At 41.3% G+C, this 19,705-nt stretch overlaps 1 protein-coding gene and 2 long non-coding RNA genes across 4 annotated transcripts; 2 read left to right on the forward strand and 1 right to left on the reverse strand.

The window, feature by feature from the left end:
• The first annotated feature begins 492 nt into the window (after nucleotides 1–492).
• Nucleotides 493–3,253, forward strand: LOC137167852 (uncharacterized). The gene is made up of 2 exons (XR_010924201.1): nucleotides 493–733; nucleotides 2,622–3,253. It is a non-coding gene; the product is annotated as an uncharacterized lncRNA (long non-coding RNA).
• A 5,237-nt stretch (nucleotides 3,254–8,490) lies between these two features.
• On the reverse strand, nucleotides 8,491–15,566 carry proza (protein Z, vitamin K-dependent plasma glycoprotein a). Of its 2 annotated transcripts, none has more exons than XM_067616045.1 (9): nucleotides 15,406–15,566; nucleotides 12,514–12,658; nucleotides 11,414–11,574; nucleotides 11,253–11,277; nucleotides 11,053–11,166; nucleotides 10,817–10,951; nucleotides 10,590–10,705; nucleotides 10,388–10,505; nucleotides 8,491–9,504 (listed from the first exon to the last, which is right to left on the reverse strand). In XM_067616045.1, the coding sequence occupies exons 2-9, from the start codon at nucleotides 12,590–12,592 to the stop codon at nucleotides 8,969–8,971; spliced, it is 1,284 nt and encodes a 427-aa protein (XP_067472146.1). In that variant the 5' UTR covers nucleotides 12,593–12,658; nucleotides 15,406–15,566; the 3' UTR covers nucleotides 8,491–8,968. The 2 variants fall into 2 exon arrangements, with proteins under 2 accessions (XP_067472146.1, XP_067472147.1); XM_067616046.1 differs by lacking the exon at nucleotides 15,406–15,566 and adding an exon at nucleotides 15,024–15,286.
• Nucleotides 15,567–16,774: 1,208 nt separating this feature from the next.
• On the forward strand, nucleotides 16,775–18,886 carry LOC137201147 (uncharacterized). The gene is made up of 2 exons (XR_010932137.1): nucleotides 16,775–18,453; nucleotides 18,583–18,886. It is a non-coding gene; the product is annotated as an uncharacterized lncRNA (long non-coding RNA).
• The last annotated feature ends 819 nt before the right edge of the window (nucleotides 18,887–19,705 follow it).

Genomic DNA, 19,705 nt, shown 5'->3' on the forward strand with positions numbered 1-19,705 from the left:
TTCCCTCATTCACACACTCACACACCACCGGCAGTAGGCTACCATGCAAGGCACTGCAGTGTTTCGCTCAAGGACACTTCAACATGTGCACAGAAGGAGCTCTACCGGCTGAGCCACAACAGCAACAGAGCCATTGCGTGCGCTGCCATACGCATTTCACAAAGACCTGCTCCCATGTTATTTTATTTTATCACTTTATAGGCTAATTTTTTAATAGTAAACTTTCAAAATACCTGCCTCTCTTCTTTTACATCACCAAAAATACTTATATGCACATCGTGTCTCACTTGAAAATAAGCAAAGCGTGGATCTTATGAAGCAGCTGTTTGTAAAAAGAAAGTTTCTGTAGCATCGTTGTGCTACACAGTGACTCTCTTATATTGAAAGTAATCTAAACTCTTTTCCGGGTTTACTCTGGTTATCTCAGGCTACTTGACACAGCTACAAACCGCTGTGTTGCTTATTATTTCTCCCTCCCGTCACATGCTTGTCGCCTCAGCTGCTCCAGTCCATCTACCAGGTAGGCTTTCAATGGTGGACCCCCCACTACCCCAAACTTCACCCCCACCCCTACCCGGACCCCCATCCTCTCTGTAGCCCTGTGTGATGATGAGAGCCGGTGAAAGTGATTTGTGTTGATGTAGTAACAGCTTGCACTGGCTCCCAAAACTGTTACCGCTGCTGTCTCAGCAGGAACAGATCATGGTATGGCAGCCATGACACCTCAGACCAGGTAACCATACAAAAGCCAGTGTGCCGCTGGTGTTATATATTATCAGACAATGGAGACTGAAACCTCCTTTCTCCACCCACTCACAGAGTTAGGTCTTATTTTATGGGATTTCAAATAATCCAGTGATTTGAGGTTGTTAATCTACACTTTGGCTTTTGCGTGTTAGTACCCAGACGAATCCTGCAACATCAGGGAGACACTGGGAAGCACCCACTCACACACATTTTACACACCCACATTCTGCGTGGGATTGCCCTCTCATTGCCTCTGTCTCCCCCACTTTCTCTTTCACACACACACACAGAAATGCGTAAATACATGCAAAGTGAGATGACATGTGGGCTAGGGGCAGTAAGAAGGCGTATCATATGGAGTGGCAGCTGAGGATGTGAGACTAATCTGACAGGTGCAGGCTGGGAGAGTGACAGCATGGGAAGAGGGGGTGGATAAAGAGGAGGAGGGGAAGGGTCACTGCTTGAAACAGGGCGGCCGAGCTGATTAAGGGTTATCTCGCGTTATCAGCAGACAGGCTCAGTCGGTATATCATCAGTATTATCCTTATTCTCATCATCTTTGTTATAGATGGTGAAAGATTGTTTACACAAAAGGGAATCATTACACTATAACACATATAATGACGAGGATTGGGATTAGGAAGAAGATCTCCATTGTAGAGTAATAGTGATCTATTAAGCCATTGCAGTTGTTTTAGTTGTATGTAGAACCATGGTGGCCCATTTGGTGTGCTTCAGTGTGTGTAAGACAATTAGTTCTGCAATGGCAAATAACTGTGCCACTTGCAGACTCAAAGGGGACATATCATGCACATTTCCAGGTCTATATTGTTAATCTGGGGCTTTACTAGTATATTTTTGCATGATTAACAGTTCAAAAAACTCCTTATTTATCTTATACTGGCCTTTATGCAGCCCCTCAGTTCAGCCTCTGTCTGAAACAGGCCGTTTTACCTCCTGTCTCTTTAAGTCCCCTCCTGATGAGCCCACTTTGTTCTGATTGGCCATCCTTTGAAAGCTGCCCTTCAGCAGACGTCCAGTGGCTTGGGAGGCTACGTCAACAAACCAAGCAACAAACTATAGTAGTAGGATTTCACTACTTTTTCTTGTTCTTTACTCAAAATGTCAACTTCTCAAATACATCTGTACATGTTCGAGCCGGAATCTGATCCAAAATATGTGAGTTAACAACAAACGGCCATTTATGATCATGTGCAATGAGCCGACATCAGCTCGTCACCAAGGTAGAAAAAACAGTCACAAAAAAAGCGTTCAGAGCAGATTGAAGCATTGGCTTCTGACTTGCAGGGAGCATTTCTACATAAGTTAACCTCACATTTTGGAACTTTGACCAAATTTAACATAGGTATGCAACATCATAGTGTAAAACAGAAAACCAGAAAAAGCATGCTATGTCCACTTTAAAGGATTAGTTTAACATTTTGGGAAAATTTTTGCTTTCTTGCCAAGATTAAGATGAAAAGACCGAGACCACTTTCATGTCTGCACAGTAAATATGAAGCTGGAACCAAAAGCCGGTCAGCTTAGCACAAAGACTGACTCTGTCCAAAGATATCAAAATACACCTACCAGCACTTCTAAAGCTCCCTAAATAACAAGTTGATTATATAATACACTTGTTTGATCTGTACAAAAACTAAGTGTAAAAAAGTATTTCTTGGTCAGGCGCACACTCACAGTGAAGACAAGACTTCTGGAAGTTACTGAACCTGGAAAGAAAATGAAAAAGCATGTTTCCCAAAATGTCAAACTAAGATTAAGACTCTCTTTACTGTCATTTCTCAGCACTAACATACATTGAAATGAAATTTATCCTCTGCATTTGACCCATACTATACACCCATCCTATGCAGCGCCCAGGGACCAATTCCAGCTCCCCTTTGCCAGGTGCTTTGGCACCGACAGGAATTTAAACCCGAACATACATGTCTTTAATGGTGGAAGGAAACCAGAGCACCCGGTGGAAATCCATGCAGCCTGGGACAGCCGGGGTTCAAACACAGGACGTGTGTGTGCCCAAATGCACACATAAACACACACACACACAAAAACCAACAGAATACATTGTTTTATCAAAAGGTCAGCATGTATGTGTGTAGTCAGTATAACTGATATTGTCTTCCTGTTGTATTTTAACTTATTTACTTTTGGATATTATAGATTTATTTTGACACAGAGCTTGCTCTTAGTTGAGGTCAAAGTTAATAACTATGACATCTGGTCACATGATAGGCTGACTTTAAAAGTTCTTCATTCCAACTCTGAACTTTGGAAGACTGGTTTCCAGTACTGTGGACTGTGATACTTACTGATTTACTTACTGATATATTTTTTCAAAATACCTGAAAGAATACCTTATCTGAGAGTGTGACAACCTCTTTGTGTGTTTTGTTGTGATCTTATGTCATTTGCTCTCAAGTATTTCTTGCAAAAGAGATCTTGACCTCAGTGACACTTCTGGAAAAAATAAAGCTTAACTAACTAAGTCCGTGACCTTGACAAACCCTGTGATCTGCAGCATGTTATTTGATGACTGAATTACCTTTTTTCTATGTTCTTCATTTTCAAGCTCTGAGGTAGAGCAGCAAAGTTGTGACAGATTCTACCGCAGCACGTCCTCATGTGGTCATGTTTGCATTTATATCTGTGGATCAAAGCAGCCAGCAAGGGACTCCTGCTTCAATATTTATAGAGGTTGACAAGGTAGCTCTGGATCAGTATAATCATGTGTGGAGCTCTGACTAATATAGCTTTACAGACAGGCAGTCAGCTAACTTTGGCTCTGCCTGGTGAGTTATTTTGCTTTAATGAGAAGAGCACATGCTCTTAAAGTGTCATGTGTCTATAGGAACAACAGATTCACATGCACTGTCTGTCATGCTTCCTTCTAGTTTATATATTATACATTCAGACTCTCATATTTATTTCTGTTTTTCTCTCCAAAATTTGCAACATCCACATGTTGTTGTTTGTCTATATTTATGTCCTCTCTCTCATTTTTTTCTTTCCACTTTTTCATCCTTCCTTCATTGCGTGCCTCCATGTGCCTCCGGAGGTTGCCTCAGCGTGTCAAGGTTCCACACAACAAACCACACGCTGACAGCAGGGTGGCCATCATACAGGCTGCATGCTGCATCTGTTTCCAGTGACGAGCATCAGGGTGAGATCCTATGACCTCACGGGATGTATTAACTATGACAGGATGCAGGTGTCCAAAATTAGCAGGAAGAGTCTAATTTTAAAGAGCTTTGTTCCCTGACACACATCCCATTTGACACAGACTGCAGTGTATCTCACAGGGGTAGAGGATGTAAAGTGTGATGGTATTGTTTGATAAGGAGAAAAGACCAGCTGAATAATTATTTTGTGTATAAGTACCACAAATACTAACGTGTTAAGTCTGATTCAAATATGCATTTCTAAAACAGTCACCACATAATATATTATCTGTAGTAATAGTAATGTGATATATAGAGATAGTAAAGCAGAGTTTTACATGAACACGTCTGATGTATATCAGTCTAAATAAGCACATTAAAGGAATAGCTTGCCGATTTGGCAAATATGCTTGTTCACTTTCTTGCTCAGTGTTAGCTGAGAAGATCGATACCTCTCTTATTTTTGTCCAGTATTTAAATTATATGGCTGCAGACAGCAGGCAGTTAGCTTAGCTTAGCATTAACACTGGAAACGGGGAAAGCCAGCTACCAGCTGTGTCCAAACTAGTGCCTCTGAAGCTCAACAAGATATAACATGTTAATTAGTGAGTTTTAGAGGTTCTGTTACCTTTAGACAGAATCAGACTAGTGGTTTCCAGTCTTTATGGCAAGCTAAGCTAACTGTCTACTAGCTCTAGCCTCATATTTTTCAGACAGATACAAGCTTGATATCGATTTTCTCATCTAACGTTGCCAAATATTGAAAAAGGTATTTTTCCCAAAATATCAAATTATTGCTTTTAGCTCTGCTTCAAACACAAACACATTAACTCATGTTTTCTATACTTGTACTGTGTAGCAAAATGTGCTGACTTGGTTGCCAAGGTAATGAAGGTAATATATTGAGAGGGATAATCCTGACCTCATCTGTTCACCACAGTGACTTAAACCCCCCGGCTGTTACTGGCTGCTCAGAATGCTGAAAACCTGCAGAGGCCATGACCTTTTTGAATTGGCAAAGCCAAACAGAAGGAGGGTAGATATTAAAGGTCATCTGAATGTGACCTTGTCAGGTCAATTTAAAACAACCTATATGAAGATTTGCATGTACTGTATCTGGAGGACAGGAGGGCACACACATGGCCAGGAAAACAAATACACAACTTGTTGTCATGTATTCATATATAATCACACAAGTGACCCAAACACATACACAGAAGCACTCACACACACATTTCTTGCACATGCACTGACAAACAGGTCTTATCTGACCTCTTCAAAGACCACCACATGGACCGTAGCACCTTTGTTTTCATTCAGTGAGCCTTGGAGACCATTTTCTCAGCTCCTCAGGTTTCTCAATGGCTCTAAACAAGATTTAACCCTTGGAAGGTCAGGGTGAGGTCAGTGGTATAAAGGCAGCACCAGGATTTACCTTCCTCCTCTATCATCCAGTCATCAGGTCCACATGCTGAAAATGACATATTGTTTTTTGAGCCTGTCTCAAGGACCAGGGCTGGTTACGGTCAGAGGTGGATAAAGGATGCTCTTTTTATCAGTAGTGCAGAAATGTCACAGAGGACAGCAAAGATGAAGGTGAAATACCGGAAAGTCATTGAAGACCAGATAAATTGAGATGTCTGTTGGTCCCTGTTGCTGTTTATTTGTGTTACTTAGTGTGGAATAAGGCGCACTGATAAAGTGAGGTTATACAGAGGATTATTTGAGGTTAGATGATTTTTAGCCACAAAAGATGCGTGGGTCCTTCATTTTTCCCCTAGTTGCATCATCAGATCTAATTTTAATTTGTCCAATACTCTGGTTTATGACCAAATACCTTCAAAACTAAGTACACTCCCATCAGCCTCAGCTAATGTTTTAATGCTAATTAGTATCAATAAATGCTAATATAGTGCTAACTAAAACATGTCAATTAGCCACACTGCACTGGACAATAAGAAAAATATAGAAAATCACCCGCCTTATCTTTTAACATTGTGTTTGTGAGCAAGTCAGTATAGCAGTGTTAGCATGTAGCTCAAGTACAGCCTCAGAGAGCTGCCAGCATGGCTGTAGGCTAGCTTGTCTCTCTCTTTCTCTTTCAGCCACTTCATCCCAGACCAGGCCCTAACCTCTTGAGGTCCTGTGTTACCTCCACCCTCATGCACAATTACTCGCCCAAGTGGAAGCTGCTCTGTCTAGCATGGGGCATATTTTGAGTCGGGGTGGGGTAGAGGGGAGAAGCTTTGCCACCCAATCTGGCTGCAGAACCCCATGTCTATGGAGTCCTGAAGGGAGAAAAGATTGGGGACATGGATTTTGGGAAGGGGGGATTATTGGACAAGATCATAGGCATGCCTTCACAGATAGCAGAGCGCTCATTACACACATAGCCAGTCACAGCACACAGACTTTAACTCAATCAATCTGCACGCAATGCTCAGACACACTGCTAACCCCCTACGTGGAATCAGACACCACACAGACAGATAATCCTTTCCAAAGTCTGTCATTTGATGTCCCCCCCCCATACACCCACCCACCCCATCCTCTAGACTCACAAGACACAAATAAGTATGTGTTATGCATACATTCAAGCATGCGCACACACTCACACACTCTAGGGAGGATTTGAGGTCACAGCATGAAGCTATTTTTTGGGTTTGGGGAGAGTAAAGGATTATTGATTTAGTAGGTCAGTGACCAGATGTACCCACATGACAATATTATAGTACAATTCAACTATATCAACTCTTTCTCACATTTGCTTTTTGCAGCCGTCTCCTCCAGCAATAGTAACATTAGATTTGTGTGTAGTGAAAGCTTTGACATTAAGTGCTTTTCTCTTCCCTCCGCCATCAGTAATGGCCTTGCTAATGTTTTTTTCTCCAAGGGCTTTTCATTCATGTCTAATATACTGCGATTCCATCAATCCATATGTAATGACTGACTTCCTTTCTGTGTCAACATCACAAGTCCCAGGGCCCTTGGTCTGTCCCTGCTCTTCATTTATAAGAATCTATCTTTTCCATCTCTTCATCTCATCTCTCTGTCAAACATCTCTCACTCAGCCCTCTTTTCACCTCTCAGCATTCACATCACGTCCTCTCCTCAACAATTGCTCAGATTTTAGGCTTGATTCAGGGAATAAAATGCAGCGGCTGTTTGATATTTCAGTAATACATTGACTTCAAAACAGCCTGAATTTAGTAGCCTCAGAGCAGATGAAGCTTAATGTTTAGCTGCTACCTTGCTCAGCGTGTGTTTTCGCATGTCCCTGTGTATATGTATGCTTGAGCATATAAATGGAGCTGGCAGGACCAGAGAGTGGGACCAGACTCAGGAAGGAAGGAGCTCCACTCAAATTAATCTCCACTGGATGGCCCAGTAAAGGAGCAGAGCCATTTTTGGGAGCAAGGAGCCATCTCCTAGGTGAGTACCATGGCAACAGGCAACGTGGGCCCCAGCTTTCAGAGCTGTCCTTTTCAAGCGCCCGATCAAAAGTGGCAGGCCAGGTTTTTGTTGTTTGGCGTCTCTTACTCTCTTTCTTGCCCATTCTTCTGCCTCTTCTTTTCTCTCCGTGCATGACATGGCCCTGGCCTTGTTCACCAGGGAGGCTGTGAGAAGACTGTAGAGGGCGAGTGTCTGTGGGAAAATGTTGCCAGACAACACAGGGGTATGTGAGTGATGGCAAGCTAATATGCCTGCCTGAGACTAAAGGCAGAATATATGACGAGCTGAGAATTGTCACATCAAAATTAGGAGAACTGCAGATTTGATGGTTGAAAGTTTGCATGTTTTCACTTGTTTTAGGTCTAAACATGAACAGGCAAGCTGGATAAGACTGGAATAACTTTCCCAACTCACTCAGATCATTTATTTCTTTTCATGACTTTAATAGCTTGTTTATCTCAAATGTTCAAATCTTCTTGTGTTTGACTGCATTAACCTTTATGTTTCTGTACTATTTTTGTCCTCATCTGTATTTTTAGCTATGCTAGTGATGGCTCTATGGATCCAAACTGAAATATCTCAGGAACTATAAAATGTATTGCCATGAAATTTTGTACAGACATTCATGGTCCCCTGAGGATGAATCTGCCTGACTTTGGTGATCTCTTGACTTTTCCTCTGATGCCATCAGTTGGTCAAAGTTCTTACTTGTCCTGTAAAATATCTCCACATTTAGGGGATGTATTGGCAAAAGATTTTGTACACACATTCATGGTTCCCAGAGAGTGTATGCTGATAGCTTTGGTAATTCTATGACTTTTCCTCTGGCACCACCATGAAGTTGACGTTCATGGTTTTAAGTGAAATCTCTCGACGAGTATGGATGGATTATCGTGAAATTTTGTACTGGCATTAATGTCCCTCTCAGGACCAACTGCAATAACTTTGATGATCCCGTAACTTGGCATATAGTGCCATCATCATATCAAAATTTCAATTTGTCCAAAACATCAGTCTCAAATGTACTTTGTGTTTAATGCTGATAAGCTAATGTTAGCATGCAAACAGGCTAAACTAGGAAATAGAAAAAAATGACAGAATTGCCTTCAGATGTGGTGTTAGGGTTTATTACATTCGTAAAACAGTGATTATCTGGAATGCTACAAGGTGCATGTCAAACAGTACAGTGGTCAATAAAAAATAAAATCACTTAAAGTTATGTCCACATCACAGAATACATGCTGAGTAATTCAATGCATCTCTTGCTGCTTTTGAGCCACATATACTAAGTGGCTCTCTGTATGTTGACAGAGAGCCACCTTGTGGATAAATGAGGAAGTCCACAGAGAGCAATGGGAAGCAATTACCTTTTCAGATGGGAGATTATATGGATGTTAAGATGTATTTTCTAACAGGAAGTGGATAATATTTAAAGGCAGCAAGATAAAAACTACTGAAATGACTGAGCTAGAAGTACACACATGGAAATATTGACTTGATTCCCTGTTTTTAGTATTTATTCACCTGTATTATACTATATTTTCCATAATGTCCATGTCCTCCTTCCCTCACCTCCCTGATTCCCCCATCTAACGGGAGCCCATGAGCGGCCGAAGCCAGCCAAGGTAGCGTGACACTTTCTGGAAGATGTAGCCTTTGCTGCAGTCGGCCCCTGGTGGCTGGCTGACCACCCCAGTGAGGAAGAACACCTCCCTGTACAGAGTGAGCAGGGGGCTGCCGGAGCTCATAGTGCAGTCGGCGTTGGTCCGGGGAGCGGTGCAGCCCATTTTATTGGTAATCAGGTTGGGGTGAGTCTCCAGACACTGAGGCAGGCGGTTGTACGCCAGCTGGTTGAGGGTAAGCTGGCCCTGAAAAGCAGATTCTTGCTTGGCTTCTTTCCAACCGGTGACCACAGCGGGTAACTCTCCTGACATCAGGACACTCTCGGCAAAGTCTCTTTCTGGCAGACAGGCAGCAATCACCTCGTTCTTAAAGATGATGCGGTCACGAAGCTCAATTACAGCCAAGTCATTGTCAGGGCGACCTTCCACATAGCGTGGGTGGACGTGAACTATTTTTACGTACAATATCTGTTCAGTTTCCTCGTCAGTGGTCCTGCGCTTGCCTAAGGAAGTACAGGTAAGAGAAAATCTTTACAATGATGATGTTTCTAAAGTTCATGTACACACACTGACATGTGGGTCCTGTGATCAGTTTTTAACTGATATCTTTGACCTGCATATGCATAACACTATAAACAATGTAGTCACATAATCTTCTCAATTTGTGTGCTGTGTATTTGACCTTAAAAGATTTTTCATAAGCACAAATCTAAATTTAGGGCATCATTTATATACACTGAATACTGTATCACCTCATGGTTTAAATGAGGAATTAGACCTGAACCCCTTTTTATAAAAACAATACATATAAGATCTAAATGTTCCTTTTCCCCCTATTTGATGGTATGTCCCCCCCTGGTGACGAACTTACTTACTACTTACAGATTTGTTTCTTCTTATGTATTATTTCAACTTTTTTTTTTTTCAACTAAAAAAATTTGTATTGCAGAAATGTGAAAATGTGTATACCATATGTCCTGTTTGGGCTACAGTCCTTTTTTGGACATTTTTGTATTTTTAATGTGCATAGAAACTTGTTTGGGGATAGATAATGAGTATTATTTTGTATCATGTGATCTCCTAATTGTAGGTAGAGCTGGGGGTTTTTTTGTCTGTATATATTGCCTGCTTTTTGTTCACATGGATGTTTTCCTGACAGAGACTTTGTAGGTCTAAATGTTGCATCATTAACTTTTTGGGAGCTTGCAAAGTCCTCCTTTTCCTTTGTGTGCTGCTTTTGTCCTGCACCTGTAGTCAACTGCGCATGGACTTCACATTAGTAAGTAAGTACAAATAACTATGATATTTTCTTTGATCATATTATTATCATTATTAGCAGTAGCAATAATAATAGTAAAGGTGTGATTATGTCTTTTGTCTACTCACCAACGGCCACTTGGGAGGGGCTGTATTTGTGAACACATTGAGCTGAAGTCAAGACCAAGTTCTCCTTCAGAATGACTCCGCTGCAGAAACCATCTGACTCTCTACTCTTCAGGAGAGCCTGCGAACGACACCAAGAACCCAGTGACATGCAGCAACATGAATGTGTGTGTGTGTGTATGTTTGTGTGTGTGTGTGTTCCTACCTGCCAGGGACACTCTTTAGAAGAACAGATAAGTCCCTCAAAGTTGCTGCGGATGTTGCTGGACAGCCTGTCATCCCACTGTCTCAGACTTTTCACCCTACCACAGGGGAAAGGGCCTGAAAGAAGAATGTGAGATGCTTATGATTACTTTTTTAAGTTAGAATCATTTCTTCCTCTATCTTCACACAGGAAACAGACGTCAAAATGAAGCCAAACTGATCACATACCTATAGCCTCACACTTATTCCTGTCTGTCTGGCTGAGCTTCCATCCACGGGCGCAGGAGCACTCGTAAGACGTGTAGCCTGGTTTGCAGAACTGGGAGCAGCCCTTGTTCTTTTCAAGGGTGCACAGAGTCTGGTCTGCACCGTGGAAACAGAGAGACTGAAGCCATCAGCACTAACAGCAGATGAAAAGAAAATTAACGATGATCACATAAAACTTGACGACATCTCCTCCTCACCTGTTTCACAGTGGACTCCTGTAAAACCCGACTTGCAGACACAGTCGTAGCCTCCCACGCTGTCCGAGCACATGGCTCCATTCTTGCAGGGGTTGTCTGCGCACTGGTCTCCATCTAAACACAGACAGCAAGTCTATGAGACGGAGTAACGCTACTAATGAATGTGCAGTGATGGGGAGTCGTTTTAACACAGCACTTACCAATGTAAACAGACCAGAAGATATCCTGGAAGAGAAAATTGAGAGTGATAAGTGCAGGAGAATATGCATAATGGCTTCCTCTGTCATTTACCCAGTGCAGACAGAAATAGACAAAGCAAAGAGGACAAAGAAGGATTTCACAGTGAAATTCAGGAGCTCACCGTGCGGTACGAGTCCTGGAAGAGCTTTCTGGCCTCCTCATATGAGCACACCTTCTCCATGCAAACCTGCTCCACGGTGGGAGTCGGAGCCAGGTTACTGCCGTCAACGTTCCTCTTCGAACGGGATATTACAGAGCTCGCCTGATGCTTGTCCAAGAACACTGGAGGAACAGTTAATGACTCAGCTGGTTCATGCACAACAGACTGAACTACACACTACAGTCTGACTGAACCTACACAGATTAAGTGTCAAGCAGTCATCAGCTGTTTAACAATTAAGAGGCAATTACGGTTTTTGAGGAAAAAAAATGTAATTAATTGATAAGGCTATCTTTGCATTTAGACTACTGTCACAGTTGCCGGTGTTCTTGGTCTCTGGAATTTGCGACGAATGTATGATTTTCAGAGACTCCGTACTCAGATTAATTGGTTTACAGCAGAAATGATTAGTCAATCAAAACTGATTAGTTAATCAATGGAAAAATAATGAGCAACTATTTTAAGAATCATAATTCATCATTTAAGTCATTTTTCTAGTTAAAATGCCCCAAACTCTGGTTCCAGCTTCTGAAAGATGAGTATAGGCTGCTTTTCTCTCTGTGATTGGCATTTTTCAATATTTTCTGACATTTTATAAACCAAACAATTAACTGATTAATCAAGAAAACAGTCTGCAGATTAATTTTTAATAAAAACAGTCATTAGTTGCAGCCTACATTGGTTCATGAATAAATAAAGAGGATGATCATCATGAAGATGTCAAATAAAATTTAAAAATCCCAAACTTTCCTATCCAATAACATAGAAAGGCTGGTAATAGGGCAGAAATAAACCCAACTGTAAGCAATAAACAGAACTAAACTAACCCAAATATGCAGCATTTCATCAATTGAGTCTAAAGCTCCTGGACCCTTTAAAAACACAGCATCTGTTCAGTGCTTTCATACTTCTGTCTTGTGTCTCATAAAGACTCCTCTTAAATATACAAGAAACACTGACATGACACTCAGCATGCTGCCATCTTGACCTCTTTTAATTCCTCACTTCCCTCTCTTTGTTGAGCCCTGCAGTCTCATCTGGCTCCATGCCGGTGTTCTCACCTGTCTGGGGGATCTGAATGGCTGACACAGCCCCCGCCAGCAGACACAGGAGAGCGGCAGATGCGGTCGAGGAGCGCATGGTGACACTGAGGTACGACCCGGATCTGAGTCAAGTTGTCGGTGCAGCAGGGATCAATGAGTACTCCTAAAAACAAGTGCAGATTACAGACATGTTGCACAGAATAACTGGAAAAATACAGTGAGCTGCAGAAGGATATGAAGCGTGGGTACAAGTGAGTGGTTGAAATATTAATGAAAAATGGCCACATTTGACACACAAACACATTAGGAACAATTATATTTAAAGAAATGTAAAATATGAAGTATCTGCTGGCTGTCATGCAGCAGTGTGTCCGTTAGTGGACTTATTGTGGCACTACATTGTTATCTCTTTTTGTAGCAGGTGGCCCACTGGTTGTTTATGAAGTTTACCTAATTATTTGGGGAGCTCTCTGAGGCCAGGATACATTACTTAATAAGCCTTCTATTGCACTGCATGAGAAGTTGTTTGTTTTAAGAACCTGTCTGATATCGAGGGAAATCAAATAAGCTACTGGAGATTGTTCTGTAGTGTAAATCTGTACTACAGTATAAGTAAATTGTGTGTACAGCATATACAATGCGGTTTCAGGACTGTCTCAGGTTCAGTAAAGTTTAATGATTTCCTCCCTCAGTACTGCATTCATCGGGGAAGAAATCTTATAACCAATAGTTAGCTAAGAATTTCTTAATTTGAGAACAGCACTAATATGTGTTGCTTTAGATTATGTCTTGGCCATCTTCAGGATTAATTAAGGCCTGAGCACAAAAGTGCCAAGGCCCCAACGGTCCCTGGCACTGAAACTGTGAGGAACCTATTGTTTTTGTAGAGATTATTATTATTCTAGGATACCATTGCATTTTTGGGGGGCTTGGGATGGTTGAAAACTCACGAAAATTGGCACACATGTCAGAACTTGCGAATATTTTAAAGCTCTGTAGTGATTGAGCTTGAGTGTGTCTGGTGTATGGAGGATATTTTTGGTCATAATTAAAATTATGAGTCCAAATAGAAAATTAAAAGAGATAAAATGAAAAAGATTATTATTTTACTACACTACTAGGAACAATCAGACCATAATTAAACTTAAAAAGAAAAATGAAATTGAAAAAGCAAATTTAAAATGTAAAATGATCATTTGAAAATATAAAGTTACAATGAAAAAGAGTGAAATTTAAAATGCAAAAGCTTAAATGAAAATGCTCAAACTGAAAACTTAAATTTTAAAGATTAAATTGAAAATGGCAATGGAAATAAGAAAAGGGAAACATTAAATATGAAACTCAAAAAGGGAAAAGGAAAAGCTTAAATGGAAACACCAAAACTAAAAGCTTAAAAAGTTTTTTGGATTTGCATTGGCACTTTTTTTACCGTTTGCTATTTCGTATTTTTGACATTCGGCTTTTCAAACTGTATGTAAATGAGGAGGCATGGCCCAAAGGCTGGAGGGAGGGTTTGAAACGGCTGGGGCGCAGAGAGGGGACAGCAGGGGGAGCTGACTGCTAAAGAGCATAGCGAGTTTGGCAGATCAGTATGAGTCCAAACTAGAAAAGGAACCGCACTGTGCGCAGCCATCCACATTGGCTGCTAGCAAATAGTATGTAATATGACCATCTAACTCAATGATACTAATCAGTTTGATCGTTGGCATGTGATTTGTACATTCTAGTAAATAATGATACATTGATCCATTTAAGGATCAGTGTGTATGATTTAGTGGCATCTTATGGTGAGTGTGCAGATTGCAACCAACTGAGTAACCCTCCCCTCCCCCATCCCGTTCCAGGCATGTAGGATAACCTATGGTGGCCGCGAAACTCACGAAAAACACGAATGGCCCTCTCTAGAGTCGGTGTTTGGTTTGTCCATCCTGGGCTACTATAGAAAAAAGGCAGTGCAACATGGTGGGCTCCGTGGAAGAGGACCGCTCCCTATGTAGATATAAAGGGCTCATTCTAGGTAACGAAAACACAACTATTCTTATTTTCATGGGATTTATACACTCATTAAAACATACTTATGAATATTATATTCCATTTCTGCCAAGTCTTTTCCACTTAATGCTACTAAATTTTTACATACTGCACCTTTAATAAAAAAACAAAATTCTCCTAATTATTATATCAAATCAATCATGACCTGCTGAGGGATGCAGGTGAAAAATTGCTTCAAGCAATACATCAAATGGAAACATTTATGTTTAATATTGTACATGATCCCTTACAAATAGCCTTAATAAAACATAAACCTCACAGTCCCAATGAACATGTCATAACACGTTGTAAATAATAAATCCTTATTATTATAATGTTTGTTTTTTTAAATCATTTATGAGAAACGATCCAATAAATGACCTCATATTGTTTTATCATCATGACAGCGCAGTTTTACTGCAGCAGGTCATTAATTGTTGTTGCTGCTGCCATGTTTGTGGGCCTGTTTGTTTACACATTAAAAAACAGACACTTACTTGTGAGTCCCAAATAGTCGCCTTTATGTTTTCAGCACTGAGGGTCAGCTCAGCATCGTACAGTGTGTTCATTTGAATGGGAAGGGAGCCTAGTTTTTCTTTCTATTTATGTAGCTTTTGCCAGCCAGATAGCATTAGCTCAATGGATGTTACAGGACAAAGATGGAGCCAGAACAACTGTAACGCATCTTCTGTGCAGCAGCAATAAATCGGATGCTGCGTTTCTTCATGATGCTACAATGTAACAAAAACAACATATTCACAAGTCCGTCATTGCATGGTTCCGGACACAGGGTGGGTCGCCACAGCAGATCAACTTGAGTCTCATGGATTCTGATGAGTAAAAACTACAATAATAATAACAGTGATGCTCGGTGCTTACCGCTCCGGACGAAACTAAAGTACCGGCCCGGGCTGCTCCGTCTTCCCGCTGGTCGTGAAACACACCGTGGCGTCCTGGAAGGATCGGGCCTGTTGATCTGAAACAACGGATGATGACCACATACGAGTCTGTAGTGCCCACTCAATGTTTACTGCGTGTGGTGGATGTAATGACAAAGCTCAGCCGTCAGAGGGCGCTGTAGGACAGAGATGACTGTCAGTGTGCAGCTCATGCACCTTGTAACTTGCAAAAGAATGAAGGTTGAAGGTTGAGATAAGGTAAGATAAGATCAGATAAGATAAGATAAGATGAGATAAAAAGAAGATAAGATGATTAAAAAGAGAGAAGAAAGACAAAAAACGTTTCTCAAATTCCTGCCTTTAATATGTGAACTATGGATATTTTCATCCTCTCAGGGATGTAAAAATCCATCTGATGAAATAATCTGAGAGGAAAAAATCATCATTTGGTTGCATTATGCACACATTCAGGCCATAATCTGTGACACCCCTTCAGTTTAGCATCTGTTTGTGTCTTTGTGCATGTATAAATATGATCATATGTGGCTGGAAACCAGTGCTAAATGACACACACAGGTATATCAACACATGCGTTAAAAAAAAAAGAACCATCACTGCTATTTTCCTCAGCTGTGTGATCAGAATCAGACAGTCCTCAGATGTGCACACTTGATCAAACAAAATGGGATGCTACCTGCTGTGATCAATAGGAGAAGCCGAACTGCAAACAAACACGCATCAGTCTAGACAACAACAAACAGCCAGTGACCAGATTGGGGCTCTACACAAATCAGCTAAAGTGGACGGGAGAAAATCAAAGTGGACATGAGGATTAGATGGAAACTGTTGAGAAAGTGAGAGCAGAGAGGCTGAAAGGTTTTTTGCAAAGTGAAGAAAGAGGAATATAACTCCTATCTACAACAACAAAAATAAAGCTAGAAAACATAGTTTTAAATTAATGTTAAACTTTGTTGTGATTCTTGGTAGTGATGATCACACACACACACACACACACACACACACACACTGAAACTAGGTCATCAAGGCTACACTTTCGAAAACCGAAGTCCCTCCTCAGTGGCCTTCTTTCAATGGGATTGTTTGTGAGAGCAATGTAATTTGCAGACAGGGCCGTGGGGCTTTAGTCTCAGCTGCAGCCATGTTAAATGTCTCCATTTCCCAAGTCTAATAACAGAGACATTATAAGAGCCTTCTCAGACCAGCTGGTGCCCAGTACTGGACAGGGGCAGGAACTGGACTGCCCAGTCCAGGGAGACTCACTCAGGGGTGGGGAGAGTGGAGGGGGAGCCTGTCCCGGCCTGCAGAGCCTGCCAGAGCTGCAGCTAGATGTGTAAATGATTGGGATTGTGGTAATTTCCCCAGTGGCTGTGGTGAAATCCAAAGTTGTGCAGGGTGAGTATGTAGGCTACACGTGTTGACACGTGTGAGTGTGTGAGCATGCAGGTGTGTACATTACTGTATACGCTGGCTTGAATACAGTAGCAGTAGTGGAAAGCTCCGCATATCTTTCCCAATCATCCATCCATCTCTTTCTCTCAGCTATGTTTTATTCAACATGACCCTCTCGTATTGTCTCTCACCCGCTCTCTCTCTCTCCCTCTCGCTCCCATTTCTTCCCACTCTTCTCATTATTCTTTGAGTGCTTTCTCTAAATTGGAGGGGAGCAGGAAAGAAAGAGAGGCGCAGCGCTCACGTGTGACCTCGCTGACCCATTCCTCTTCAAATCCAGGGTCCAATTTTACCGGCTCACCAAACAAACATCTCAGCCATTACAGAAGGCATCCATAATTAATGCCACCTGATATTTGACAACTTGCTGATGGATTTAACAGGCTGGAGATGAAATCCCCGGGACTCCCTACACGTACATGTTGTAGTTTCAACAATTCTCCCCCTGCATCTTTCCTCCTATGCTTTTCATCACTCTTTTATTTGCTTGTTGCCCAATATGTTGTCATTTTTGGTTGATTCTGATGAAGAAGACAGCATAAACCGTGAGTTTGCACGGCCACATGGATCAGCTTAATTTTGATTAGTAACTAAACAGAAATGTCAACATGGCACACATACAAATCGACAAACATTTCCTGTTGTTCCATATTGAATCCAACTGCAAACAACAACCCACACACAACACAATCACGCCTATATCAAAGCGCCAGAAGATTGTGTGTAATTGAGTTTGTGTGACAAGGACCAATGATGATGTTGTATTAAGTACTGGAGAGCAGGCAAGCACTGCCCCTGTGGGGGTCTTTCACAGCTACGCTCGCTACTCTTGAAGAATCACCTTTCTCTGTCCCACATTTCTCTGTGATCAATTCACGTCAGCTGGCCATATTTTATTTAACACTTAATCGTGCTGCTCCCCTCCCTGCAGTTCATTTGTTCACATGTAGGAGAAAAAGAATTAAGAGCACGTGAACGCTCCATTCCACACTCCTTCCCAGTTTCCTGCACTCTCCTGTGTCTGATTCAAGTGCCGTTCGGCAGAAACAGGTCAGCCATCATTGGACCTTTTCTCTAATTAATTCTTCTTTTCATACAGTGCCCTCCATCTGATGGGTGGCAGAGGCTCAAGATACCATAATTGCAAACCCAAGCAGGTTTTTAAGATGGTTGCAATTCTCTTTTGTGATCCGTTTTCACCGCTACTCTCCACAAGCTCAGTGGCTCATGAGTTCTTTTCTTCCACAAAACATCTTTCTTTCTCTCTTTCTTTGTGTGAAACTCTCTTATCCCACCTACCCCCACATCCTTGTCATGCGCTACCTTTCAAATGATATACAGTATCTGACTCAGATAGAAGAGCAGAGCATGGTTCTGTTTCCTCAGACCTGTAGAGAGATGGCTGAGGCCCTGATTGTGCTGAAAAGGCACCGAGAGAGCAGAGACACGGCTGACAGCTCTCCAAATGGACTGTACTCATGCCAAAGCTGCTCTGATGTCTGCTTTCTGCACATGTAGCAACACCTAAAAGCCCAGAGGATCCTCTAAATCATTGATGGTAAGAATAACAACTGCTACAATATGTATCCAAAATTCTGACTACGTACAAAACCCACAATCTTCTTGATGTTTCAAAGGGTTTTCTTGCAACAATGGGCAGAATAGAGAGATGTTATTGTGGTTCCAGGACAAGGCGATGAATCGCAGGGAAACTCTGCATTGTGAGCGGAAGAAAGTCACCCATGGAGGTTATGCTGAAGAACCATGGGAATCGGGGGAAATTTTTTGTTGATAGAACATCTATTGGCTTCACTTTCTCCCTGGGAAAAGGGTTTGACAGGAGGAGTGTGAACACCTCTGAAGAAAAAACACCTCAATAGGTTGGGACTGGAATTTATAATAACTTCATTTAGAATTACTATCAACAATTGACATGATACAGAAAGAAATGTAATCCTTAACAGAGATTTAAAGAGATTTTGAATAATTAATCAAGCAAAATATCTGATTTTCTCCTTTTCATATCATTGGAAATTGAAGTTTTCACTGTTGGCCATTCTAAACAATGGATTTTAAGACATTAAGCTCTAGCAAATGAATAAGATGAACAGCTCTCCAGTACTTTATATATTCTCCAAACATTTTGGGCTACATTACCTTTATCAGGATGCTGAGTGCAATGTAGCTGAAAATGTTTTAGAGAATAAACATTTCATATTGGAAAGGAATTGTGGGACATGTTTATTAATCTCATTTTTATGGAATTGGAATATTATGGTCATGCTTTATGTGCGTTCTTCGAATCAGAAAATGCGTTTTGTAAAATAAACAAAAAACAGATGAAATGTAAAAAAAAAAAAAAAGACTGATTGATCTATAATGAAATCAAACCCAGTGATAAACCAGAAGCTGCTCTGCTTCTTCAGAGGGATTACTCTGTACTTCATAGTCTGCTTTGTGCTCATTAACACATTTTAGCTGAAGATCCAGACAGTTCACACTGCATGACAAATTAGATTGAGCAGCCAGTCCCCAACCCCCACTCCCACAGACACCTACACACACACACACACACACACACACACACGTGTCCAATCACATGCATTAATGTGTAAGGTTCATGATATGCAAATGAGCTTGTGGCTGCATGTTTAGACACACATGCTTGAGTATTTTGAAACACTGATGAACCAACATTCAAAAGCAAATGTCATGCTGCTGAATGATGCGCTCAAGCCTTTGCAGAAGATACTGGACTATAAAGAGATAACTTAACCCTCCGTTTATCCTTTCTCATCTGTCACATCTGT

The sequence above is a fragment of the Thunnus thynnus genome, chromosome 17 (genome assembly GCF_963924715.1).
Source record: "Thunnus thynnus chromosome 17, fThuThy2.1, whole genome shotgun sequence".
Taxonomy (NCBI): Eukaryota; Metazoa; Chordata; class Actinopteri; order Scombriformes; family Scombridae; genus Thunnus; species Thunnus thynnus.